At 38.3% G+C, this 27,972-nt stretch overlaps 1 protein-coding gene across 2 annotated transcripts in view; it reads right to left on the bottom strand.

Annotated features, from left to right (window-relative positions):
• Swip-1 (EF-hand domain-containing protein D2 homolog Swip-1) overlaps positions 1–27,972 on the bottom strand; it is a 144,904-nt gene that overhangs the window by 80,007 nt on the left and 36,925 nt on the right. Inside the window, exon 1 of one of the 2 annotated variants that reach the window (XM_090383935.1) lies at positions 3,129–3,191. The exons of the other annotated variant lie outside the window; for it this stretch is intronic. Within the exon in view, the coding sequence (XP_090240061.1) occupies positions 3,129–3,178 (50 nt within the window). The 5' untranslated portion in view covers positions 3,179–3,191. Of the gene's footprint in view, positions 1–3,128; positions 3,192–27,972 lie in introns of those variants that run through there. 2 annotated transcript variants of the gene reach the window in all.

The following is a 27,972-nucleotide window of genomic DNA, read 5'->3' as shown; positions in this document are numbered from 1 at the left end:
TTCTATATAAACAGCAAGAGTTATTAAAACAGGAGAAAACAACACCGTATAATAAAAACAATGTACTTCACAACCTATAATTTAAATGGGATGTAAAATGTCAATCAAATTATTACTTGCGCTCTACCTGGATTCGTCTGTCCAAATGTAGGCGAGGTTAATGGAGAGCAAGGGAGCGATTTCACATGGGTATACAATCAATTGAGGAGATGTATCAAGGAAGATAGGATGAGGCTATCATGGGAAATTACATTTGGTTTGGGATGATCACAAAAGACATATCAAATCACAAAAGACATACATATCAAATGTACAAAAGTAAACGAAATTTTTAATTAACTCGAGGAGGGTTTCTACGTTTTAATATGCGATTTTATAAGCTTGTTTTTACTATTCTCCAAAATGGTAAACAACAAGCTAATAAATAGTATTCTGAAGTTAAACTTCAGAACTTCTGAACTTATAAAAATTCAGAAGTTAAACATTGTTAATAAGGTTTATATTATCGCATATTTATTTTTTCAATTCTGGGAATATAATTTAATGGTGTGCAAAATCTATGGTCGCATTCGGAATCAGCATACCCAAATTCATAAACAGAGATGGAACCTTTTTTGAAAATCGACGCACGATAAGCTGAGACTGTATCCTCTTCGATGCTTAATAAGATCACTATTTAATTATATCCAGCTATAAGGATGGATCAACACTACACTGTATATTTATTTTCATAAGATAACCCCTGTCTTGTCCTCTTTGCCTCTACCTCCTTCTCAGAAGGCGTGACTCGCTCTTTCAATTTGACCACATCCCCACTGCATTTAATATCATATCGTCCGACCAATCATTTCATGGACCCAATTAATTATGCTTGCACACATTAGCATTAGTTGAGGCATATGATGCACGAAAGCAAGCTTATACAACATCAGCCAATAAAAACAATCTTCCAATTTCACCCATCCAGTCGCTTCAAATGTTTATCTAGTTCAGCCTTAAATTTATTTAAGCTATCAACTTCCACAACAACAGATGGAAGTCTGTTCCAGCAATCAACTACCTGCTGGCTAATGAGAGGTTACATGAGAGACCATGACTAAGATCAAATTGAAATTTTTTTATGAAGGAGTTATAAAGCTACAGGTGACTAGTATGTGTGAATTCATTCGTCTTGAACTGCCTCGAACACTTCTTCCCAGCTAATACAATTCCTCTGTGCAACATATTCTGTCTAGATATCAGCAAAATGTGAAGAGTTAGAAATAGATCACCAGAACTGTACTTGCACTTCTCAGGACCCGAGGCGCTAAGCTCTTGCGGGACCCCCTTTAAAGATACCAGTCAAAAAAAAAAAAAAAAACACCCCAACAACCTTGCATATATAAATAATAATCAGAAAAAAAAAAAAACTTTTTACCAATCTTTTAAAACAAAAAACGTTGTAATACAGTACTGCGAAATATAAAGAACAGCGCTGAACTAAACTCTGTGTCGCACATTGTTCGGCACCTCTGGCCTTTAGGCAATAGAGTTGCTGCTGTAGAATGCACGAATTAAGAACTAAAGGGTCATTCCACAATTCACTGTGTCCGTAACACATTTACAACAGACTCCTACATACTGCATCGAGAAATCGCGTTGGTAACTGCTTTGTGTTCATAACCAGTGGAAAAGATTAAGGCATATTCCTGACACGGTTGTTGTTATTTGGTTTTTAGGAGCATTAGCAACTAAGGCCATATTGCTCCGGGATATGCGGTGGTCATTCCCTGACCTTTCCGCATCCTCCGTATTTGGTGGTCACGGGCTCGAACCCCGGTCTAATCAAGAAGCGTGTGCTATGGCACTGCTGCTTCTGCCCACCCTCCTGACACGGATAATACGCCGTGGTCAACCTGTGTTCTACTGTTACACCGTCTATATATTTAATATGAAAGGCGTTTTCTTTCGACAGTCAGTGTTAACGATAGGCTTAACCGATCAGGCTGGAAGTGGTCTCAAATTGAAGCTATTTCTTCCTAGGTGTGCACAAAATTGTGAAAATTTAAAAAATTCCGAATAGTTTTATTTTACAGAACCAGCCAGTTTTGTAGTACAAACGAGAATAGTTCAACATTCACTTCATAAATGGAGCCACAGGAAGATGTTAATTATTAAACAAAAGGTAGATAAGGCATTTTTTTCTAATTAACAATTTGCACTTTAACTATTTAAATTATTAACAGTTTGCAGGTTCGTACAATCGTGTTCTTTGTTCCAAACAACAACAAAAAAAAAAAAATAATAATAATAATAAAACTCTGCTACCAATTGCGAAATTGACTACCTTAAAAGAAAGAAATAATCGTTAGGATTCCATTGCACAGCTCGTTCACTATACAACGATGAGCCAAAAACATTATGACCAGCGAGTCGTTATATTCACATTGTCTGGCATAGACAGAATATTCCCCTTTACAAATGGGACATTTCGGATTCCGGGCAGTACAGTTTCTATTGTTACAGTGGGAGGCTATTCCACGACATGCTGCTTGTGAATGGCCATACCGCTGACACTTGAAGCAGCGCAGCGGATTTGGAACATACGGTTAGAAATTGTAATTTATGTATCCTGCTTTAATTGACTTAAGTGGTACTAGACTACTGAAAGTGAGGATCAAATGTGGTGGCGTAATAATCCCCCTCCCCCTTTTTAACATCTACCATTCCTTATTCTCGCAGTTCATTCTTTATTTCCTCCTCTAGAGCACTGAGGATGAAAGGAGTGATCTCAGAGTTATTCCACTCAGATCACGCCTTTCGATGTATTCAATATGTTTTGTGAGAGGAGACTGTTACCCGAATTCCTCCAAAAGCGTCTTTTGAAGTAGGCTCTCTGAATTTCGAGCACTGGTTGTCTCAATTAGAATATCTCCTGACCTGAGCCAATGACATTTGTCGGTGAATCTACTACGCCCTCCACGATTCTAGAATATGGTGAACAGACTTCTTATTTCTTTGTTCTGTGTGTATTAACCAAGAATGCTTGAAGCGAGTTTATTTATTTATATATATAAATAAAATAATATATATAAAAACAAACAAACAAACACGCTTCAAGTTTGGTTCAATTCAATTATTTTTCCTACCAGTTCTGGAAGAGTGATTTTCCCCTCTTGGGTTCCCTGTCTCGCCACATGGAGGCAAGAACAGTGCCGCTAGAGTGTCAAAGCGGTTAAAATTAGTTCATTAGTACAAAAGTTAACTACTTTTTTAAATATAAACAGAATTTAAAAAAAAAAACCCTAAATAAATTAGTTCATTAGTACAAAATGGCAGGTATACCCAAGCAAATTATAAAATAATTTCAATAAGTAAGGCAAAATGATAGCATTTAAACTGAAAAGGGATTTAATTATATACAAAATTATATTTTATATAGTCGAGAGATTAATATTACATCAAGTTAAAGTTCTGGAGGACGTGCGTTGCCAGAGATGACGGCTCATGCTCTGGGTAAACGTCAACTAGCTTTAGCATTTTTTTTTAAACGCAGTACCAACACAAAGTACACAACGATATTCTGTGATGGTTAATATACGGTGAAGCAAAAACAGGTATTTTAAAATCAGTCCCGCGTTTGTTGAATTGTCAGTATCAGTAAAAACACTGATGAGTGGAACAGAAATATAGTGTGTAAAAAAATAAATAAATATTCTTACATCGATTTTTCAGTTAAAAAACACTTTATTGCTAACAGATTTAATTCATTTTCACAATACATCAACATGTGGAGATTGATATTTATACCAAATCAATTTGCCAAACTTGACTGGGGAAAAATATAAAAAATGAATTATGGTTGCACAAAGTATTCGTGCACTTCGTAGTCTTACATTATTTGTACTGGAAAATTGTGTTTAGTACTTTGTATGAAGGCACTGGTTGTGGCTTGGTGCTACATAGGCATCGATTCAAGTTTTTTTTTTTTTTTTTTTTGCCACGTCCCTACTCATTTTGGCCTATTCCTTCACTTGTTCGATAAACTCCTTTTTGGAAGAGCACTTAACTTTCCTAACCTGTCTGCCCAATCTCCCATAAATTCTCAATAAGGTTAATATCGAATTACTGCAGAAGTGTTTTGAACAATTCTCCAGCGTTATACAGTAGCCGCTCACGTTTTGTGCTGTTTCAGGTCGTTTTTGTGTTGGAAAATTCAGCGGTTGCCGATATCTTAATTTTTTGAACACTTGTCTTCAATTGACGCCGTAACGTGTCCACATATCCTCCAACGCTTACAATGCCCTCAATAATTTAAAGTTCATCTACTCCAGAATAAGCCATACTCCCCATCTATGAAGTGATTCGGAAGTTTTTTCTTGGAGACCTCCACTTGTACTCGTAAGATTTAACTGTTTTTGAACTGACTTACTTTTCTGTTGATGTCGCAAGGTCCGTAGCTAATATTTTTGAATTTTTATGCACGTGCTTCATAATACACCGCTCATCTCTCGAAGACAGCACACCTTAGGGTGGCCTGAAGCTCTCATTTTCTGTCAATTTTGTCTTCTTATACTTCGATACAATATACTGTACTAAACTGTGGAGCGAGTTCATTTACAAAAATGTCCGATTTTTTTTTTTTTGAAAAAGAAAAATTCAATTTTTGACAGCTTGTGATAACTCATTGCTTCTGAGACCTATCTTGAAATGAAACTGCTTTCTTTTAGAAAGAATACCTAGTGTACCAATACTTTTGCATTCTTATATATATATATTTTTTTTTTTTTTTTTAAGTTTGAAAATTCTGTTTTAGCATAAATACTGATCTTTGTTACTTATACAGGATGATTCAGGAGGAACAGTAAATATTTTGGGAGGTTATAGTGTCGATTATATTTGTGGTTGGGTGGCTCCTAGACTACCGTCCATCTCCACCTGTGATACTGTTTTATTAACAAACTATGTAAAAGGGCCCGAATGTATGTTTTGTTGTGTGTGTGTGTGTGTGTGTGTATGTGTGTGGGTTCAGACCCCATAGCCAGCAGGGATCATTCAATACCTGGGCAACTGCTGCCTGGTGCTCTCCCTAGCCACGAGGAGGTGGGCTTTAATCACACTAACTGTGTATGCGAAAACACTAACCACACCCACATGAGGTGGGTGAGGGATTAGGGCAATACAGGTGGGTGCCAGTTTGTTTGTTTTAGTAAGTTGTTGGCGCATCGGCTTCTGTGGCCATAATGCACCTCCCAAGGTTTTTGCAGTACTGTGATCCAAGCCCGAGGCGGGATTCGAACCCGCAACCTTTCGGTTGCCAGGCAGGCACTTTACCCACCCGGCTAGCCCAGTCGGCTGGTGGGTGGGTGCCAGCATTCCACACTTGGGCTGTCCAGACCCAATGCAGCAAAAATAAATAATAAAAATGAAATAAAATAAATAACAAAATAAAATAAATACTTATTGTTTTTATCTATTGACTTTTTTTAATGATACAAAACAACTAATTGACACATTTTTTATAGTTCACGATAAATGTTCGAAAATCCTACCGCCAACCACAATGCACTTTGCAACTGTTGTGGTAATATGACGTATTGTTCTTCTGAGGTCGCCTTGGCATTCCTTTGAGGGTAGCAGTATCCAAAATGCGAGCGAGCAATTAGTCTCGTATTCACCTTTTGTTTGCATACTGCCTTTTCATCCATTACCACAAACAAAAATCTAACGGGGTGAGGTCTGGAAACCTTGGTAGACAATGAACGGGCCCACAGCAGCCGATCTATCGTTCAGGGAAAGTTCGATTTAGATATTGCATCGCCAGACGGATATAAATGTTATTATTATTAGCTATATGGTGCAAGGAAGCCTGCGGTTTATGCTGCACCAGCAAAAAAAAAAAAAAAAAAAAAAAAATTCTCGAGTTACCCTGAGAGACAGAGAGAGAGAGGAGAGAGAAAAAATAGGAATCACCAAGAAAGAGAAGAATGATGATATCCAGCTCAGGACCCTGGGTATGTGCAGGAGCTCCGTCATGCTGAAAGTACATATAATCCTTTTCCCAAGGGAACATCCTCCAACAGTCGTGAAAGTTTGCCAGACGTTATTGTCCATTAAGATAATTATGTAGTAGTAGTGGCATGTGATGCAAGAAAGCAAGCGTATGAGATTATGCAGCATCAGCCAAAAAAAATTACAAAACAACCCCTCTAAATATTTGTCCAGTTCCTCCTTAAATTTATTTAACCTATCAACTTCCACAACGACAGATGGAAGTTTATTCCATTCTACATCTGTCCTACCTCAATTTATGTCCCCTTAGGTTCGTAATCTGAACAAGTGGAAGAATCCCATCAGAATTCAGCGTGCTCAACCCATTCAAGGCCTTATACACCTCAATCAGATAACCTAGCAGGTGCCTAATCTCCAGCTGCTGCAATTTGCAGAAGTTAAGCCTCTCCTGGTAAGAAGATCCCTTCATTCCCCTCACCAATCTTGTTGCCCTTCTCTGTACACGCTCAAGCAAATCTACATCCTTCCTAAAATGAGGCCTCCAGACCTGCACGCAGTACTCAAGGCGTGGCCTGACCATTACCTTATACAGAGGGAAAAATCACCTTTTCCCTGCAAACAAAATTCCTGTATATCATTGACAACACCCCATGATCTGCCCTGGCAGGCTGTCTGCATTGCTCAGAAAACTTCATATCTGACTGCACAATTACTCCCAGGTCTTTTTCATTTTCTAGCACATAAGTTTAGTATCACACAGTTGGTACGTTCTTCTGGGGTTACTTCTACCCATATGCATACTTTGCATTTGTCAATGTTAAACTTCAGTTGCCTCTCTCAGCCCATCTTCCCAAATTTTCTAGATCCTGTTGCAGTAGCACGCTGCCATTACTGTCATTAGCAACCCTGCCAACCTTTGTATCATCTGCAAACTTCGATACTAAGCCTGATATACCTTCATCAATATCAATTGATAAATATACAAAACTACAGTGGACCCAACACCGAACCCTGTGGGACTCCACTAATAACATTAGTCCACGAAGAGCAGCACCCACTGATTACCACCCTCTGTCTTCTCCCACTCAACCATCCTTTTATCCATTGTAGAAACTTACCCTTAATACCATTCTGCTCCAATTTGTACAGTAGTGTTCCATGCGCAACAGTGTCTTTTTGTCAGTGAAATCCAAGTACTGTATATGATATCAAATTATTTTTTGCTTGTTTGTTTGTTTTAGAGTTTTATGGATTATTTTTTGCATCCAGTCGCATTGTAACCACATCAGAGTATTCAATCAAATTTGTAAGACAAGGCTTTCCCTTAACAAACCCATTCTGTGTCTGAATTATTGCTGCAAGTCTTGTCTAGATGATCCTGCAATGCATTTTTAACCAGTCACTCCATTATTTTACTCGGAACAGAAGTTAAACTAACTGGTTTGTAATTACTCGTGTCACCCTTCGATCTCCTTTGTGAATTGGGGACACATGTGCATATCTCCAGTCCGTGGGGACCTCCCCGAGTCCAAGGATGCTCTCATAATTATGGATAAGGGTTTGCTTACTTCCTTTGCCGCCTCCTTTAATATAACTGGTTAGATCCCATCCACCCCAGGTGCCTTCATTATGTTTAACTTCAACAATTTCTCCTCCACTTTGTTCTCAGTTATTACAAAATCATTAAGCACCCTGTTACAATTTGATAACCTTGTGGCATTTTCAAACCTTAACTCCTCATGTGTGAATGTAGATGCAAAATACTCATTCAGTTTGTTTGCTATCTGAGCAGGATCATCAACAGTCGAACCATCGTTATCAAGTGGACCAATCAGATTCACCCCCTTCCTTTTAGAGTTTATATAAGTAAAGAAATCCTTGCTGTTTTTCTTAGCATCCTTTGCCAAAGATTTCTCGTAATCTGCCTTCGCCTGCCTAACCTCCTTTGTGACTTGATTATAGACTAGTTTATATATATATCTCATAGGCTTCTGTGTCGCCTGATAATTTATATGCATTTTTCTTCTCTGCCACGTGTCTCATTAGTTCATTTGACAACCATTTAGGCCTAAACTTTGAACAATATTTCTTAATAGGTATTAAACGTTTAGTAGCTCCCACTATTAATTCCTTGAGTGCTTCCCACTTAGAATTTGCTGTTGGTAACATCAGCAGTTGGTCACCTTTACGGAAGCAAAAACACCTTCCTTTACCCCTGATGGTAATCTTATCTTTAAGTAAATCCCACATCAGTACACTGTGATCACTGCCACCTAATGGCTCCTTTATCTGCAAATTCTTAATACACGAATGATCACTGCTGATAACCAGATAAAGAGCATTACCCTCTCTGGTTGCCTCTCGAACATGCTGCTGCAGAAAATAATCATCCAATAAATCCACAAAGTCTTACTAGTGTGCGAGTGACCAACCCATAAGTTCCAGTCTATATCTGGGAAGTTAAAATCCCCCATTATAAGACATTCTGATTTAGTAGCCCACTATTTCTCTGTACAATTGTTCATTGTACTCATCCGAGTCATTAAGGCCTATAACACACTCCTACTCTTATTTTTGCTTTCGCAGTGCTTATGTCATCAAACTGACTCAACAGTGCACTGTTCATCTATATCAACTGGATGCACTTCTTTTGATTTCATGTTGGTTACTATCTTACTATAATGCCCTACAACTAATTGCAGGGACTCTTCCATTAGATTTAGTTACAACTTTTAGAGCTTTGTTATTTTATGCCTAAAGGTAAACATTTCTTTTATGGGCATTGCTAATAATCTCCCTGTGGGAATTAAAAAGGAAAAGAAAAATATCATTAAGAAATTAGTGGATCAGTGGCAAGTTAGATGGAATAACAGTGTATGTGGTAGGACAACGTATTTGTTTATTCCAAAAGTAAGCTATAATTTCAACGATAAATCAGAAGTTTTATCCATACATGGAGATTTCCTATGTAATCACTGGTCATGGCTCATTAAAAAATAAATTATTCCCACTGAGAATGAAAATTTACACTTTAATGAAAATTATTTTCATTAAAGTGTACTAGTAGAACAACCATGTTGTATTTGTGGTATGCTAGAAACGTGGGATGGTGTACTATATGACTGTTCCATTTATTTAGACCTCTGATACCAAATTTTGGTAGAGGGTCTGAAACTTTGTTAATGTTAACTCCAGATTACTTTTTGGCCTTACAAGAATTTTGTAGAAAGGCTTTTACAAAATGAAAGCGAATTCCTATAATAACTGATGTTAGCTAATTAACTGTACATTTATTTATCATTTTTTTAATTGTGTGCTGGGGATGCATGCTATAACTCTCCCTCCCACGCACACTTTTTTTATTATTAATTTATTTTTTTTATCTTATTTATTTATTATTATTTTATTTGCAGACTTCCAGGAGTGGGCACCCTGCGAGCGGGATTGCAGGCACACTTTGGTCTAGTACTTCTACCACTGGGTGAGGGATTTTTGTGCCGTTAGCACACATAATGTAGTAGACCCATGCACTCCACGTGCCTTTGGACGGGCACCAGCCAGTTGCCCAGGTGTCGGCTGCTAGAGGGTCCTGGATACAACATAAACACACACTATACACAACATAAATTTTACATTTTTGTTTTCCCCTTTTTTCTCCCAGGCCTGTGGTAATTCCGATTTGGATATTAGACAATAAAATAGGCGGATTTAAACTAAAGTCTAGGGGCAACCAAAGCCAATATCAAACAAAAATCATCCCCACAAACTAAAAATCTAATAGTGTGAGGTCTGGAGACCTTGGTGGCCAATGAATGGGACCACTGCGGCCGATCCATCGTTCAGGGAAAGTTCGATTTATTTTAAGAAGTATTTTAAGGCAGGCATGTCAAATTGGCGGACCTCTGTTTGAGTGTGATCACCCCCTAGGACTGGTGACCAACCTTTTCCTGGAGCGCACCACATATGTTGAAAGTACGTCGCAGGCCACTTAAGGACGGGTTCAAAAGCCAACGGAATCAATAACGTCTTCTCCCCTACTGATCAGAGCCTGGTTCAATCAGATGTTGTTGCTAACTACGTAAAGGAATTTTATGCTTAGCGCTAGAAATAAAAAATTAAAACAAATTGATATTCATAAAATAATTTTAATATAAGTTTATAAATAAAGAAAACCGCTTGCTCGGCCCATGAGCACGTCAGAGTGATTCTCCTGCGTTAAGGTATGAAAGAAAGAAAAAGAAATGGACTATTACGATCTCTCATCAGATTAACGCACATAAGGAATTTGCTTGAAAACCCTGTCGATTTTGGTTTGTATTATTAAAAATTAACAATAAATAAATAAATAAAACAAGTTTCTTAAGTAGTCACCAAATGGAATTATTGGTTTCTCTTGTACCGTTTAATTCTGGGCAATAATAAACTTTCATTTGATGCATGCAAGCACTGTTTTCATTAAAGTGTAAAAGCACAGTCAAGTACTTGTATGGGCAGCTGTGAATGGTAGCCATAGTAACTGACATACAATTTATTTCCTCAATTAATAAATTACTCACTGTAAAAATTACTGCTATTTATAGTTCATTTTAGTATCCATGAGGTGGAATTTCCTTTCTCCTTCATGGAAGTTACATACTGATGAATGTAATAGACCCTCACACTTCCTGTTTAATGAGGTGAACAGCCTTATTTGATATTAGCATGCTCATTTAACTAGTAGCACCGAGGAAAGGCTCAGCAGTAATTATCACTACTGCATACTCAAATTAGAAATATTGTTTCTTTGCAATTCAGTAATGATCCTTCGAAGACGGTACATTGCCAAGTTAATCCGAAATGATGGTATTACATGCATACTCCACAATGAAGAAAGTCTTAACTGTTCGATTTCCGCTTGAAATGAACGAAAATACTTTAATGTGCTTGTATAACATAAAATTCAGAGTGAAAATACAAATACCCACATATCAGTGATTACCAGCGGTTTTGCATTAGACATTATGTGAGTAATTTATTTATGTACATGGTGACGTACAGGCGAACCTTACTAATCAGCCAAAACTATTTAGTCAGAAGCACAAAACAATGACAATCCAGCAATTATATCACACTGGTTTAAAGACTGTTTGCACCACGTAATATATGTACAAGAATAAAGCAACGGTGAGGGGCAGAATCTGAGCAGCTTTTAAATATTAGCATATTAGAAAAATATTAAATTATTAGAAGTATGGAATTTAGAATAAGAATAACAATATAGAATAATCAGGCATTTATCCCTCTTCTTTCAAAAGAACCTTTAATCGCACAATGTACATTTAAGGGTTCTTTTGAAGGAGAAGTTATCTTTGAAGTCAAGCTGCATGGAATTCGCTTCCTACATCATACGAGTTAATGGACTGTCTCGTCCATAGTTAGTGCTCTGTATAATAACCACAAAAATGTCGAGGAATCTCGTGGAGTTTGTAAAGAAATAAGTCTATGTTTTCTATTGTAGCAGGAATTGAGTTTGAAGACATCGCGTGTGTCTGCATAACCTTTAACAGTATTTGATGAGACACTTTTCTACATCTTCCACTAGGGGAAGGGGGGAGAGAGAGAGAGAGGGGGAGAGAGAGAGAGAGAGAGAGAGAGAGATGTTATAGGGTTTCAGTCGCATTAGCGACTAAGACCATATTGAGCCGTGTATATTATGTCTATAAATTGCGTGTGTTCTCGCCTGAGACCAACTAACTCAGTCACGGTTGGAAGGAGAGAAAAAGATGTGGATTCCAGATTATGCTTCAGCATTTTCATTCTGCATGCTGAGTTGGTGATGTTGTAATTATGATTATGAAATGATCCATCAGATTCTAAAGGTAACTCTCCAAGGTCAGTGTGTTCGAGAAATGGAAAAAAAGTTTTAGTTTTAACCCGTACTTGAATAACTGCCTTTTATGCCTGTCCTCGTAGGTAACAACACAGCTGTTATTGTTGTTATTTGGTTTTTAGGAGCATTAGCAACTAAGGCCATATTGCTCCGGGATATGCGGTGGTCATTCCCTGAATGACCTTTCCGCATCCTCCGTATTTGGTGGTGACGGGCTCGAACCCCGGTCTAATCAAGAAGCGTGTGCTACGCACTGCTGCTCCTTCCCACCTGGCTACGGAGGCGCCGGTAACAACACAGCATTCGTTTTTGAGGATTTAACAACTGGTTACATAATTTTGCAAGTTTTTTGTGACCTTTTGTTGAGTGGCGCAGTCTTTATCATTAGCTACAGCTGAGAAAAGTTATGTCGCCAGCGTAGATCAGACATTTCACCTTCCGATGGAATGTCATTAACATAAACTGTTAAAAGTAAAGGACTTATTAGATCCATGAAGGATTCCCCCCCCCCCCGAATACAACGCGTATGGATGTGATAGTTGATTTTTGACTGCCGCATATTGTGGTCTACCCTGAAAGCTTTCAATCAAGATTATTAGAGATCCCCCAACGCCATACGATCCTAATTTATAAACCAATAGATTGTGATTCAATGTCAAAGGTTTTGGAAAAGTCTGTATAAAGGAATGACATCTGTTTACCAAAATAATTCCAAAAACCATGACATTAGTTGAGCCCACGAGTAAACCCATGCTGCTCAGTGTAAATCAGTGGTTTAAGATGACTGTATAATTTTTTTTTTTTTATGTATTACCTTTCTTTTGATATATTTTTGAATATGCACTTAAAATTGGTCTGTAGTTGTAAACATTGGTGGAGTCACTCTTTTGAGGACAGATATAACTTCGTTTTTTTTTTTTTTTTTTTTGTTTTTTTTCAGGATCGGGGAATTTTCCAGATTCTAACGACTTCCTGTAGAGCAACTGAAGAGGATGCAGGAACGGAACTGATCCTTAATAAATAAAGAAGTAACGCCATCGAGGCTAGAAGAACAAGCTTTCCTGTTTTGATTACCATTTGTCAAGCTCAGATATAATTCAGCGTGGCGTGGAGTTAATATATTCACTGAGTGCTGGATGACCATTTATTTTCGGAAGTCAATTTGGAGAGAGAGAGAGATATATCATTTTAAATAAGTCAGCTTGATTCTATTTCGTCAGCTATTGTGGAGCCATTTGACATGGACATGTGTTTTTGTACGGGGTAGCTCCTAGAACGCCTATTCAACTCCGCTTCATATCTCTGTGACGAACAGTACCGAATGATCTTGTAAGAGGGCAAGAAATGTGAGTGGTGTAGGTTTGTGTGTGTTCTGTTGTTATGTTCTGGCCGCTTGGTTACCCAGAAGCATCAGTCACCTGAAGAGATGATTCTGGGTACTCGTCCACACCACAGGAAAGTGGGCCAGTCCCAGTAAAACTCTTGCCGTCTCAATTATAGACTAACTCACCTGATGTTGCCAAAAGGTTGGCCAGATTCTTCTGGAGGGCCCATTCCAGAGGGGAAAGAAGAGAAAAAGAAAGAGAAGGAAAAAAAAATCTCGTGGTGTAATAAAAAAGTACGCTAAGAGAAAAAAGAAAAATAAGTGTAAGTAAATAAAAAAAAAAAAAAAAAAATTTTAAGCTGCTGTCTGGAGATCCCCATTCACAGCCTGTGTTATTCTGTAGGGGGGGGGGGGGGTTCCTGCGCGTGAATACCTGCGTCGAGAACTTCTGGAAGGCAGCCAGGCTCCCTGGTGTCTGTAGCAGAATGTCCAGTTGGTTTTCAGTGACACGGATGGTATTAGCTAGGTCTTGCCTCAGGTCCTCGTAGAAAGTGCACTCGAAGAGAAGGTAGAACCAATTCTCCTTGGCGCCGCAGTAGCAAACTTTTATAGGTATTAGGCCGAGTTGGAAGAACTTCTCGTTCAATGAGCGAGGAATGATGTTTCAAGAGTTAGAGAAAGCCACTTCTGTGCTGACTTAGAGGAGGGGAAAGTCACATCGGGAAGGAATCTCCTTGTAACTGCTCCCTTGATGGAAGTGTCCCATCTTGTCTGCCAGATGTTTATCATCTCATAATAACAGCACGTTCTCTCTACATTAGGGTCAGTGTCCAAGTTCAGCTTAATGTCCAAGATCTTGGTCGGAATTTTCTTCCTGATTCTAAAGGTCAGGCTATGTAAGGTTACATACAGGTCCAGTGGAAGGGTCCCAGCTAAGACTTGGATGGCAGCAATGGATACTGTCCTGCATATCCTATGGGTATGCCAGGAGCACTGTCCCTTATAGACAGCCTAATTCGCCTATAATTTTTACCAATCTAGATCGGTGGAACCAAGCACCTGTAACATACCACACGATCGGAAGGAAGACTGCTTTATAATATAGCTGGAGCGACCGCTTGGACAGGCCCCATTCGTTCCTGGTGATTCTGATGATTGAGCCTGAAAATTTTTTCACCTTGGAGCTGAGATGCAGGAGGTGGCGTGAAAGCTTAATTTATGATTAAGAACCACCCCTAGCACAGTGGTCTGTTGACGATGGGGAGTTTTACCCGGGAAACTAACTTGCGGAGGCCGCCTGAGGTCCAGCTTATTTTTAAAGAGCTTCATTTTGGTCTTGTTTTTATTGATCCGTAGTTCTATTTAGTGCAGTCCAGGATGAGAGGTCATTAAGGACCCGATTATCGTTGTCTTCTATGGCTTTGCGAGAGCGCCGGACACCACGATCGTGAGGTCGTCCGCAAAAGCCACAATCTTGGTATTGTCAAAGGAGCAGGAAAGCCAGTCTAGTAGGATCATAGTCCGCACAAGAGGTCCCAGGACCGAGCCCTGAGAGCAACCCCAGGTGATTGGCCTGGAGACGGTGTTTTGACTTTAGAATTACTGTTCTATCTGAAAAGTAGCTTTGGAAAAGTTTATAGAGGTGGCTGAAATAGGAAGCTGTCCGGAGGTACGCCAGAGCACTGCCCCCACCAGACGGTGTCAAACGCGCCCTCTAAGTCAACGAAGATGGCAAGCTCAAAGAGAACTGTAGTCACTAGTCGACCAGCTTGTATGCAAATTCCAACTGCTGAGTCTGGGGGCAACACTTGCAGTTGCCAGAATAACATCAATATACGAGTGACCTAATGGCGTCACACAAGTTGGAGGATGACCTGATATGTTCAAGATAGTTAATCGATGAGCCAATAATATCTTCCAGCAAGTCACCTTTTTCATTTGTATGAGCACTATTCCAGAGCGTAGATTCAGCATTAACATCCATCATTATGATAACGTGTTTGTCTTTAAGTGACTGCAAAATTGTATCAAGATAATCTACAAAAGGCTGTATAGCAGGGGTGGCCAACTTAATTTGTGATGCGATCTACTTTTCTTCAAAATGTGCCGCGATCTACTATCTCAAGAATTTCATTGCACATGGTTAAAAAAAGTTAACACATATTGAAAAATGTTGTTTATAAATTTTAAAATTAAATAAAATTCAGAATTCTTGTTTTAAATTCATACCTATTTAAATTTTTAATTTGTGAAGTTTGTGTCTTAATGTCATCTGCCAAGCTTTCAAAATCGGGGATATATTGTGATAAGGCAAACTGTAAAGAATCTGCCGTATGCAAGTCCGTAAGAGTAGAGCGATTCTTCGTCTGTTTCAAATACGAAAAGGCCTATTCACATAGATATGTGGAACCAAAACAGCAATTTAAAAGTTCACTGCATTTCTTTTACATTTGGGTACTTTTCTCGGCAAACATATTTCCAGAAGTCTTTTTCTGATTACCTGGCTTTTAGGAAGATATCGTTTCGCAATGTAATAATTTCATTTTCAAGCAATATTTTCCTCATGTGAAAAATCTCGGCGATTCTGGTTTCAAAATCATCCACAACTTTCTCAATTTCAGAAACATATTTCTCACTATTAAATTCAAAAACAGGATATTTTTGCAAATGACCTTGCATATTTGCAAAATGATGGAATTTTTTTACTTTTAGATCCTTAGCCATTGCCAAAAATTTATATGCAGAAATACTACTAATCATGTCACCCACATTTTTATTTTTTCCTTGTAATTCCAAATTCGGATCACTTAATTTACTGGTAAAATCTGCCAAAAAAAGCCAGATCACACAACTACTCTGCATCTTGTAGCTGCTGATAATCATCTCCCCTTTGATCAACAAATTTTTTAATTAATTTCATTCTGCAAATTTCAAATTCTCTGTAGAAACTTACTCCGACTCAGCCACCTCACATCTGTTGTATAATATCATATCTGGCTCATTTTCATCGAGTTGCATTTTGAAAAGTCTCCTTTAAAGAGATTGTCCTCTGATGGAATTCACGATTTTGAAAGCTATGTCTATAACACTTTTAGTATTCAATCTTTTTCTGGCTAACACTTGTTGGCGGATGATACAGTGGGAACTCAAAAAATCTGGGAATTCATCATCCTTTTGGCACAATGCGATGAATCCGTTAAGATTCCCTGTCATTGCTTTAGTTCCATCTGTTGTTATATGAGCTTAAATAGTGGTAAATAATTTAATTTTTTTAAATAAAATTTTTGAATTCGTTAAATATATCAAGACCTCTAGTTCTTTCTTTTAACGAAACCTACCCAACAGTTCTACTCTAGTGGCAGAATCATCGAAAGCCATACGAATGAAAACGAGCAATTGAGCTGTATCATTGACATCTGTAGAATCATCCAGTTGTAAAGAAAAGGACACACAATTAGCAATATCAGCACGCAAATGTTCGCTTTCATTTTTACTCATTTTTTCGATGCGTCGCATCGCAGTATTTCGAGATAATTGCAGATCCTGAAGAGCGCTTTTAATTTCATTTTTGATCTTAAAATTTTCAAAAAGGGAATGTTATTTCTAAAAATGCGTCTTTGATGAATTGACCATCAGAAAATGGTTTGCATTTTTTTTGCAAGAAGATGACTCACTTGAAATGATGCTACAGTTACTGCTTTTGATTGTTAATTAGGTGTCACGAATAAATTGTGTTGTGCGAATAATCTGGATTTAAGTTATTTTAATTTATTATTTCTAAGGTCACTATTAGGAGGAAAATTCGATTGGTGTGTTGAAGTGCTTTTCTAATTTTACTTTTTTTTGGGTATAGCATTGCAAATCAAACATTTTTCTTTTGTCATTAAATGATACGTTTACTCTTTTTCGTAGTATTCATTTTAAATCAAAGGGTATTAAATTAACGTATAAATACTATCCAGTTATTACTATTAAGTAAGCTAAATAAGAATTCGACGCATACATATGCCGTCTACAACGTAACTGCGCGAATTTTCACTGGACAAGCCTAGTCATGTGGTTAAATGGATTTTAATAAGCGTATGCAGTGGGGCGCATAATAATAACATTTAGATTTTGACTAATCTATTTAAAATTCGTCGTGATCGACCGAAATTAAGGCCGCGATCGACTTGTTGGCCACCTCTGCAGTATAGAACCACACATTGAGAACACTGACAGTACAAATTCAAATTATTATATTAGGGCCACTCGTAATTTCTTACATCATCAACATCAGCCATTTTCAATCCACTGCAGGATGAAGGCCTCTCCAGCAACTTTCCAGTCACTTCTGTTTTGTGCAATGACCATCCATTTACTACCTACAAACTCATGAATTTCATCTATCCATCTCCGCCGTTGTCTTCCATGTTTTCTTAGTCCATCTGTCATCATGTATTCGAGCTATGTGTCCTGCCCAAGACCATTTTAGTTCTTTAGTTTTGATAAGCAATTTCTTGATATTTTTTATAAGTATCAAGTAATAAGTAAAGGGGTATATGAAATTTCTTACATATACCCCTTTATATATTATGTCTGTTAATTTCGTGTGTTCTCTGGTTGATTTGCCTGTTTTTCTGGGCGAAAAAACCCCTTGCTATCTACGCCTGACACCGACTAACTTAGCCACGGAGTGAAAGAGCCCATTAAAGTTCCTTGGTCATCGACGGTATTCGAACCCGGGCCTTTTCCACCGAGTGCGGGGAGGAGGGATGATGATACCACTGTGCTACCGCGCAGTAGAGGGAAACTACATAAATCTAGCCAAACAAACACACACACACAGCATGTGTAGTACAAACACTAGTAATTTTTGTAACAGTTAAGGTTGATCCAAAATGGCAATTGCAGCCCAGAGTCTACATTGAGCATTTCCACCAGTTCGAACTGTAGTGGGATTAGACTGGATAATGCGATAGCGGATTATCCAGATTACCATATTTCCAAGTAAACAACCACAATGCTAAGGTACCACCGTCGCCAGCGTGTTTTCATCCATCCATGCAGTTTGGTTGCAGCTGTTCACCTGCTCGCCGTCGAATACCTACCCGTCCATAGGCATATGGATCTGGAACCTTGATTCATCAGACCAGACATCTCTTTTTCAGTATAATGTCCTAGAACGATGCTACAGTGATCATTGCACGCAGAGATGTCGATGAACGTGGACACAAACACGTCGCCTACTCCGTAAGCCTATTTGCAAGGTGGTTGTAGTCTGCTGAGGAATTAAGAGTTAATTAATTAATGAATCTAGCCAAACAAGATCCGTCAAAATCTGTTTGACCCACTTCGGTTCAGACCATTCCCGCCACACCACTAGGGGCCCTCGAACAGCCGACAATGACTGTGGTTGCTGAGATGCTGGTCCATCCTACTAGCGTAAATGAGTCCCCGTTCAAACTGTCAGATCATTCTCTTTCCTCATTGCATGGACTTCGTACTGATCGGCACTACACTTGTAGTCACTCTATATACTGCATCGATCGGTGACGTCCGTGTTACGGGATGCGTCCACTCGTGGACACATCCCATAGCTCATTCCACAGACATAGTGGATGCGTCCACTCGTGGACACTTTGGCTCATGAGTGTGTGTGTGTGTATATATATATATATATATATATATATATATATATATATATATATATATATATATATATATATACACACACACACACACACACAGTAGACTCTCGATTTTCCGGGATAGATGGTAAAAACAAATCCCGGATAATCGATTTCCCGGTTAATCCAAAAATACAGAAGTCCCCGACATACGTTCCAGAACTTCTTACTTCAAGTTTTACGTAAACTGGGAATACCTAATAATGCTACTATATTATTATTGACAAATCTGAATTGAGCGCAATACTTGTTAATGTTTGACTATTTTCATACATCCTTATTAGTTTAATTTTCTGATCCAAATCGATCGCTTTCCTTTTCTTGGTAGATTTACTAGTACTGTTGTCGCTTATCCTCTTAGTCGGTACCATGATAACGACCAAAATGAAATTTTCTGTAAAAAACGTCACCGGGTTTAGGCGAAAACTCACTATTCGCGCGAGCTCACATTTTGCTAAAGCACGTTTCTGGAGGTCATTACCATAAAACAATTTGCACTTTCCGTGTTATTGGGCTTTTCTGTTCGTGCAGCTAATTATAAACAGGTAGTAACCTTGATCTTATTGCATTTGCAAAAGTACCGATAGCTGGAATTTTCTGGGTTTTTACGTTATTATGGTGAAATGTGTGTCCCCCTTCACTGAAATCTTCAGTCATATAAAAAATAATAATAATAAATAAAAATAAATTGAAAGAAAGTTCTCTTCTTTCTCCGTATCTCACTTATTATTGTCATTGCTCTTATATTATTTCTCCCTGATTGGGGAATTGCATTCCGTGACGGGTATACTGCTACTAAGTACACAAGGTGGTTGTAACGTCTGGTGTTACTATCGGTCGAGAAAATCTCTGACTATCCTACAGGTGTTCAGGATTGCGACTTTCTGGAGTTCCTTGTAGGTGGTCTCTGGGAGACCTATTGCTGCTATGTAGAGTCTTAGGCACCATACCGGTGGTAGACACGATGATTGGTATGGTTGATACTTCTTGCATATGCCACATCTCCTTGATCTCATGTCTCAGATTCGTGTACTTTGTATTTTTTTTTCCTCATGGGTTTTCTGGACATTGCTAGTGTTCAGCACCGCTATGCCAATCAGGTAGGTAGCCTTTTCCATCTTGCCTACAAGGGTTATGCCCAGTCTGTTGTGCGGGATGGTCTTATCCGTTATTATGGCGCGGTCCCAGTACAACTTGTGGGTTCGGATCTCTAGTACTGCCTGGGTTTCGTACTTTTAGTATGGTACACTTTTTTGGTCAACTGGTATTTCCTTGCTAGCTTCTGATGTATTATCCTGGCTACCTGGTCGTGTCTATGAGTGTATGTACTCAGTCTGGGTGATCACCTTGCACCGCGCGGTGACGTGTTGGATCGTTTCTGAGGCCAGGTAGCATCGTCAAATGTGCCATCTGACATTCCCAGCTCCTTTGCGATGGATTTCTATAGTTTCTGGTGTTGATTATTTGGTCTTGGATGGCCAGTATGAATCCTTCAGTCTCGGGGAAGAGCGTCCCGCTTATGAGCCATGCATTGGAAGCAATGTTATGGATGTGATCTTGATGGAGGTCATTGTAGCGTCTGTCATGGAGTGTCATCTTTGCGAGGAAACCCCTCCCACCGTTTGGGTGGGAGGTGTTTCCTCGCTTAGGTTGAGTGGGGTATACCACTTATCTATCTTCCTTATGGCCTGGTGGAGTGGTGCTGTTCTCGAAGTAATCCTTCAGGTTAACTATCGCTGTTTTCTGTTGTTCTGTCAGGTTTATCAGGCTACTTCATCTCTCTTTCCGAGGTATTGTTATTCTCTCCACTGCTGACTTCGGGTGGTGTTGCCGACTCTTGGTCATCACTGTCCTTGTCTTTCGCATGATATCTTTTAGCTCGGTGTTAAGCCGATCTATGACCCCCGAATGTGTATGTTATTACTAGAGCTGCATAGGTGTTTATGGTTTTAACTGTGTTCCTTGCGTTCAATTTTGCTTTCAGCAGGCTTCTGAGTCTCTGATATTATTCGGTCAAGCACTTCTTGATTTCCTTGTGTTCCAACTGCTCAGCCTGCATCATCTCTAGGTATTTGTAGGTCTCTCCTGTCATAGCTTCGATCTCTTTATTAGTCAGCAGCTGGCAGTTTCGGCCAACTAATTTTCCCTGGTGCAGTGTGTGGGTCTTGCATTTTTCTAGACAAAATTCTATCCTGATGTCCTTGCTGAATTCTTTGGTGATCCGGAGTAGTTGATGGAGTTGCTTCTCGGTTGCCGTGTAGAGCTTGATGTCATCTATGTACATCAGATGGGTGATGGTGTATAGGTTCTTTCTTCCTTCTTTGAGGTTATATCCATACTTGCTGCCGTTGAGCATGGTGGACAGTGGGTTGAGTGCTAGACAGAACCATAGTGGGCTCAGAGCATATCCCTGAAAGATTCCTCTTCTGATGGGGATTGGCCTGGTTGTGATGTTCTCGACCTTAATGGTGGTATTCCATTTCGCCATTGTTGCACCTAGGAAGTTTGTCACTATCGGATTGACCTTTTAGATCTTCAGGGGCTCTATTAGCCAGCTATGAGGTAGGAAGTCGAAGGCTTTGTGGTAATCGATGCGGGCTGTGTCTAGGTTGCCGTGCTTCTTGAAGGCTTGCTCCATAACTGCGGCATCTATGGTTAATTGCTCCTCCGCTTGCATTCTTTCTGCTGTTCAGCCATTATGTTCTGACTCTCTAGGTGGTCTCAAAGCTTCTTAGTTATGCAGCTGGTCAGGATCTTGTACATCGTTGGGAGGCATGTGATTGGCCTGTATTTCGCCAGGTTTCTTGTATTTTCATCTTTAGGCTTCAGATATGTGACTCCTTCAGTGAGAAACTTCGGGATTGTCTCCGGGTTGCTTATCATTCGAGTGAACTGCTCTGCTATGTGCTTGTGGTGCATGTGAACTTCTTGTACCAGTAGTTGTGGATGTTATCAATTCCTGGGGTTTGACAATTGGGGGTGTTCCTGATCGACTGTTTTACTTCTTCTCGAATCTCCCATCTGTTGTACGTCCTTCTTTTTCTTCAATTCTACTTCTATCCAGGGTGCTCTGCTGTTATGTCTTACTTTACTGCTGCAGATATTTCCCCAGAACTCTTCGATCGTCTTCTTCTCGGGTGGTCCTTTCCTGCTTTTTCATGTTCACCCAGTTTCCTGTAGAAGGCTCTTTGGTCGTCATCGAAGATTGAAATGTCTGGGAGCTCTCTTTGTATTGGTGTAGTCTTGCTGAGTGCAAGGAGGTTCGCTTCAGTGTGTCCAAGTATTCTACTATTCTCTGATTTTATGTTTGCTGTCTCTCTTGAGGATGCCCTTCACCTTTCCAATCAATTTCTTACTTCTATTACCCTGTTGGTACTGGGTCAACTGACCTATCTTGACTCTTAATTCTTGTATCTTCTGCTGAAGTCTTCTTTCCCAAGCTGGCGGTTCCTTCTGTTTTCGGTTCTTCTGCTGCTGATCTCTCGTTTCTTTTCCATTAATCATAGTGGCTGCTATGACAGCACAGTATACGGCTGTGTGGATAGCCTCCAGCGTTGCACCATTGTTGTCAATCTAATGTGGCATTATTTGCCGATTGAGGTGGTCTGTTACTCTCCACAGGATTTTATTTGACCTCTGCTTATTATATCAAGTGGGTTCTTGTGGAGTCCAATCCTTCGAATTCTGTTAGGGCCTTTTTCCATTCGTCTTCTATTCTGGATAGCACGACTTCATCTCTTTCTACTTCAGCTACTCTGGGTTGTATTTCTTCTTGCTCTTCCTCCTCTAGTTCCATATTGACCATATTCTTTGTGCTTTCTAGGAGATCGCTGACATCCTGCTTCATTTTTTCCAAGATGGCAGTAGCTATTAGGTTCTTCATGACGATGGTCCTTCTTTGATCTGCCAATCGCTGTTCGGTGATATGAATATCCGGGTATCGTTCTAACCACTTAGTATGTAGTCGCGATCTGTACATTGTCATATCTGTCTCTAGCCTGGTTATTTAATAGTATGCTCGCATGATGTATGTATTCATTTCAATGCTCCACTTCATGCGTTGGCGTTTTCTTCCTTCCTGGGTGGTCACTAGCACAGGAAACACTTCTAGTTGGTGAGGCTGGATGGTCTTGCCCTTCTCTTCTGGTAGCCTTACGGGGGACAGCGCCACTTGCTCCACTGTCTTGCTCGGGAGACAGTCTCCAAGTTTTCGAACCGACCCCTCTGCCTAAGGCCTGAACCCGAGTGACTTTATCCTACACTACACTCGATGCAGTATGAATAATATTTATCTGAGACATCATCCATCTATAGAGGTGGACTTGTTTAGCTTCGGCTTATGTCCAGTAGTTTATTTAGTTCTCACGAGTGACACCAGATGGCGCCACCGTCTGCCCCAGCCATCACTCCGACATTGAGTAAGTCCAATGAGGTAACTTTCGCATGTTTTTTTTTTTTAATTTATTTTATTATTAGCCATATGGTACAAGGAAGCCTGAGGCTTATGCAGCATCAGCCAAAAAAAAAAAAAAAACCCAAGTTACCCCCTATATTTTTTTTACGATATTGCATATGGTTTGGTCATCAACATTATAATGGTTAATTAGAGATATAATGGATGAACCGTTTTCAAACTTTCGAATAATTTCAAGTTTTCGTTTAACTTGAGTAAGTCCAATGGGGTTACTTTCGCATGTTTTTTAATTTATTTTATTATTAGCCATATGGTACAAGGAAGCCTGAGGCTTATGCAGCATCAGCCAAAAAAAAAAAAAAAAAAAAAAAAAACCCAAGTTACCCTCTGTGAGAGGATTCACAGAGGGTAACTTGGGTTTCTTTTCCAGGGTTCTGAGCTGGAAATTATTTTTCCAGCTCAGAAAAATAATTTCCAGCTCAGAACCCTGGGTTACCCAATCCCATATTCACCAGATGTGAGCCCCCAGGGTTAACCTGTGCAATTTGTGCGTGCCGTGATCGTCGTTATTGATTGCTTATTTTATTTATTTATTTTTTTGTTCGTTTTAAATTTTACAATACTAAAAAAAAAAATTTGAGTGAAAAGAAATTTACGTAAATCCGTAGTTGCGTAAGTCGGGGACTTACTGTATCGAAAAATGTTCAGCAAATTACGTAAAAAAATACGGCAATAGATAAAAACACGATAATAAACTTACCACCCACTCCTCGCATGTCCAATAACGATGCTTCCCTTTATTTTTTGCTATGTTGAGTTTGTCTATAGCTTTCCTATATTTTTTTACGATATTGCATATGGTTTGGTCACCAACATTATAATGGTTAATTAGAGATATAATGGATGAACCGTTTTCAAACTTTCGAATAATTTCAAGTTTTCGTTTAACTGAAAGAACAACTCCTTTGCAACCCATCATTTTCGCGATTTCTAAACAAAAAAATTACTATAAAAAAAAAAAAATTTCGACATCCCTGACATACATAACGAAACAAAATGTCTTTTTGCGGTGCAACGGAACACAACAATCGATGCAACGCACTAAAACAAACTAAACATTTGGTCTCTTTTTCGGTTTTTTTTTTTTTTTTTTTTTTTGAGAGGCGGATGTGAAGACAGCGGGGATTGCAAGATCATAAGTACACTAATCTCCCAATGACGACTTATAATGCCGCTTGTCGCTTATTTACGACTTGCAAAACATCTGTTTATACCTATCCTATTTATTACTTTTGATTTCTTTTTTTTTTTTAATTGGGAACCTTTAAGTGTCCTGGTTAGTCCTGAATATATATATATATATATATATATATATATATATATATATATATATATTCAGGGTCTATCTTGTTATTTTTTTTAGGATTAGGTTATTTGTCATGGGATTTTTGAATTTGATATTAAAATAGGACTAAGTATTACGGTTTCAATTTTACGATTTCTAAAACCTTGAAGGCGCTGCTTACTTGGCAGGGTTGGGACACTTAAGCTAAACCGCTGTATTTGTAATTTCGTTTCAGAAATATAATTATGACGTTTTTAGACTAAATCAAAGACCGGGAGGGTCAAAAAAAAAAACAAAAAAAAAAAAAAAAAAAACAGTTCATTATGCAAAATAAAGTTTAGTTTTTTTTATTTATTTACAGGAAAAAAAAATGGTGCAACTGCTAAATGAAGAAGCTGGAGAATCTTTCCAAAAACTGTCCTTTTGGAAAGATTTTGGCATAAAGAGCGCTACTGACAATATACAATAATGCACGGAAGAGACACTGAAAATATACAACACCGCAATGGAAGAGACACCGACAATATCCAATATGAGTTTGAAATCCGTCTGTCAATCCGAAGGTCCTGCAGATAATGTCACCACAATAACACAAGATTTTACAGCTTGCCCGAAAAGCAGAATTTAATGAAATTAAAAGACGACATCGATGAATTTTTGACAAGCCATGGAAGACTTAACAGTTGAAGATTTAATAGAAATGCACGATGATTTGACAATCGATGACGCAAGCAATGAACAATGAGGAAATCCATCATTTTTTTTTTTTTTTCTAAAAAGGAATAAAAACAATAAGCAAGCTAAACAGCTCATCGTTTTGCGAAAATAGTGCCCGACATGGATCCGAACATCGAAAGAAGCTGCACCTTCAAAAAAAAAAAAATTGACTGATCTGATGAGCGGTTACATATATATTTTGGAAGGAGGGAGGAAAGAAAGCAAGCTAGGCAACCAACCTTACATTCATTCTTTAAATAAACCGACCCAATACGAGATCATCCCTCTCCCAAATCCTACATTTGAAAAATTAGCCACCAAAAATAAACAATAATAGTCACTGTGCACTTCATTTCAATACATTTTAATTTAATAGCTTTAGAGTTTTAATATGTTATTTTCCAATCGGAGCGCAGTGCCGTACCTGGGTACAGACAGCGCCCGGGGCATATATATGATATATATATATTTTTTTTTTTAAATATTAAAAAAGTTGTTTCTTAATACAATACTTTGTATAATCAAAAATAAATAAATATTGTAATAAATGTGTTTATTTTATAATCAGATGTTAAAAGAAATTAATTTTTGCCAATTTTTATTAATTAAACCTAGTTTTAATGCAACAAAAACCCACAAAAATGCATATTCACATTTAAAACTTCGCTTTGCTCTGAATATTATATTATTAGCCATATAGTGCAAGTTAGCCTGAGGCTTATGCTGCACCAGCCAAAAAACATTCCTGAGTTACCCTGAGAGCGAAAGAATAACGATATCAGTTACGAGATATTACAATTGCATTAAATGAAATCAAGAAACAGGCCAGAGAAAAATATGCAAAATTGCAGTCTGAAATACAAGGTTTGTTAACAGAAATTACTTCTTTTAAATTTATTAAAAGTTTACTTGTTTGGTATGAAATATTGTAAAGCCATGCAACGTAGTGAAATTGATATGAACACGGCAATTATATTAAAAGAAGGTGCTCTCAGTCAACTAAACGAATTTAGAATATCAGGATTTAAATTGTGTATGGATAAAGCTATAAATTTTGCAAATGAGTTGTAAATACCATCAGTATTACCAGAAGTGAGTTTCTAGAATAAAGCGCGAGTTTACCTATGAAACCATCAGATGAACACTCTATTGATCCAACCAAAAGGTTTGAAACAAAAATTAATATAATGATCGATGTAGCTATCGTTAGCTTACAAGAAAGATTTGATCAGATGAATAAAATATCATCGGCTTCATCTTATTCTAAAACCAAAAAACTTCACTAACTTATCTCAAAGTGCAATAGAAACGAAATGTCAACACCCTGAAAGAACTCTCACTGGCTAAGACGAGAGCAGCAACATCGATGCCAAAGAGTTACGTCAAGAAATCCAATCTTTGCAGCATGTTTCAAAAGGAGGGAGAAAAAAAAAAAAAAAATGGTTGCTTAGAATTATTAACATTTATTCCCAACATTAACATTTCTTTTCGGATATTATTAACATTGCCAATTGCGGTTGCGTTTGGAGAGAGAGGAGTTTTTCAAGAGTCAAAATGATTAAAACATTCACGAACATTTTCTTGTTCCTTTTTTTTTTTAAATTTTATGAATTCTACCTTTAATTTTTGCGAAGCGGCCCAAGACGAATTTCGCCCGGGGTCGACAGAAGTCTAGGAACGCCACTGTCGTAGCGTAATAAGTATTTATAAAAATAAGTTTTAAAAAAAGGGTTGGTATCGACAGCGCTTTTATGGAATACCTATCCCTGACTGTTACATGAAAAGGTGCATGCTACAGTACGCGTTTTACTACGCACTGTTTTAACGGAACGTGCGTCGCGTATTTATATCAGGATGAACTGTGCGCTCAAATACAGTACTGTATATACATACACATATATAGAGCGATTACAAAAAAAAAAAAAAGAAAGAAAAAAATGTTAAAGAAAGAGAGGGAGACAGAACTGACTGCATTAGACTACTTCCTCATTTTTCTACCTTCTTATTTCCATTTTATATTCAACCCGCACTATATATATATATATATATATATATATATATATATATATATATATATATATATAATTTATTTATTATTATTTTTGTGTGCTCGAAAGGAAAAAGAACAAATAGCAGAAACCGCAACAGATCAAGATTACCAAATGTAGCGTAAAGCATATGGTTGACTACCCAACCCTAAATTTCGTTTCCGTGCTCTCTTTCTGAAGCAATCACGCATTACGATAAGTGGAGCTCGAGTAGCCTTATATAAACAACTAGAACTGTGCTTACTGCTCCGTAAAACACAACATAAAATAGGTCTCGCAGGTTGCGTCACTGCTGTTACATGGCCATCATTAGGCTATCGATAAGAATATAAGGCAAAAGGCAGATTAATAATATTAACACTTAAGTGGTTACATAACATATACAGTCGAACCAGTTTATTGCAATTCATATAGATCGCAAAATGCCATGGACATTAGTTATAAAGGTCAAAACTAAGGTTCTCGTTTAATTCAGTGGTTAGTTTATTAATAAGTAAATTCCCTTCCTGGTGACGACTTTTTATTTCTCCGTTCTATTTTTCTATCAGAGAAATACTTTGGTGGTGAAGAAGAGAAAAGAAAAAGCGCTCAAGTC

The sequence above is a fragment of the Mastigoproctus giganteus genome, chromosome 10 (genome assembly GCF_048544385.1).
Source record: "Mastigoproctus giganteus isolate SK-2022 chromosome 10, ASM4854438v1, whole genome shotgun sequence".
In the NCBI taxonomy this organism is placed as follows: domain Eukaryota; kingdom Metazoa; phylum Arthropoda; class Arachnida; order Uropygi; family Thelyphonidae; genus Mastigoproctus; species Mastigoproctus giganteus.
The sequence above is the reverse complement of the archived record's forward strand: the minus strand, read 5'-3'. Positions and strand labels throughout refer to the sequence as shown.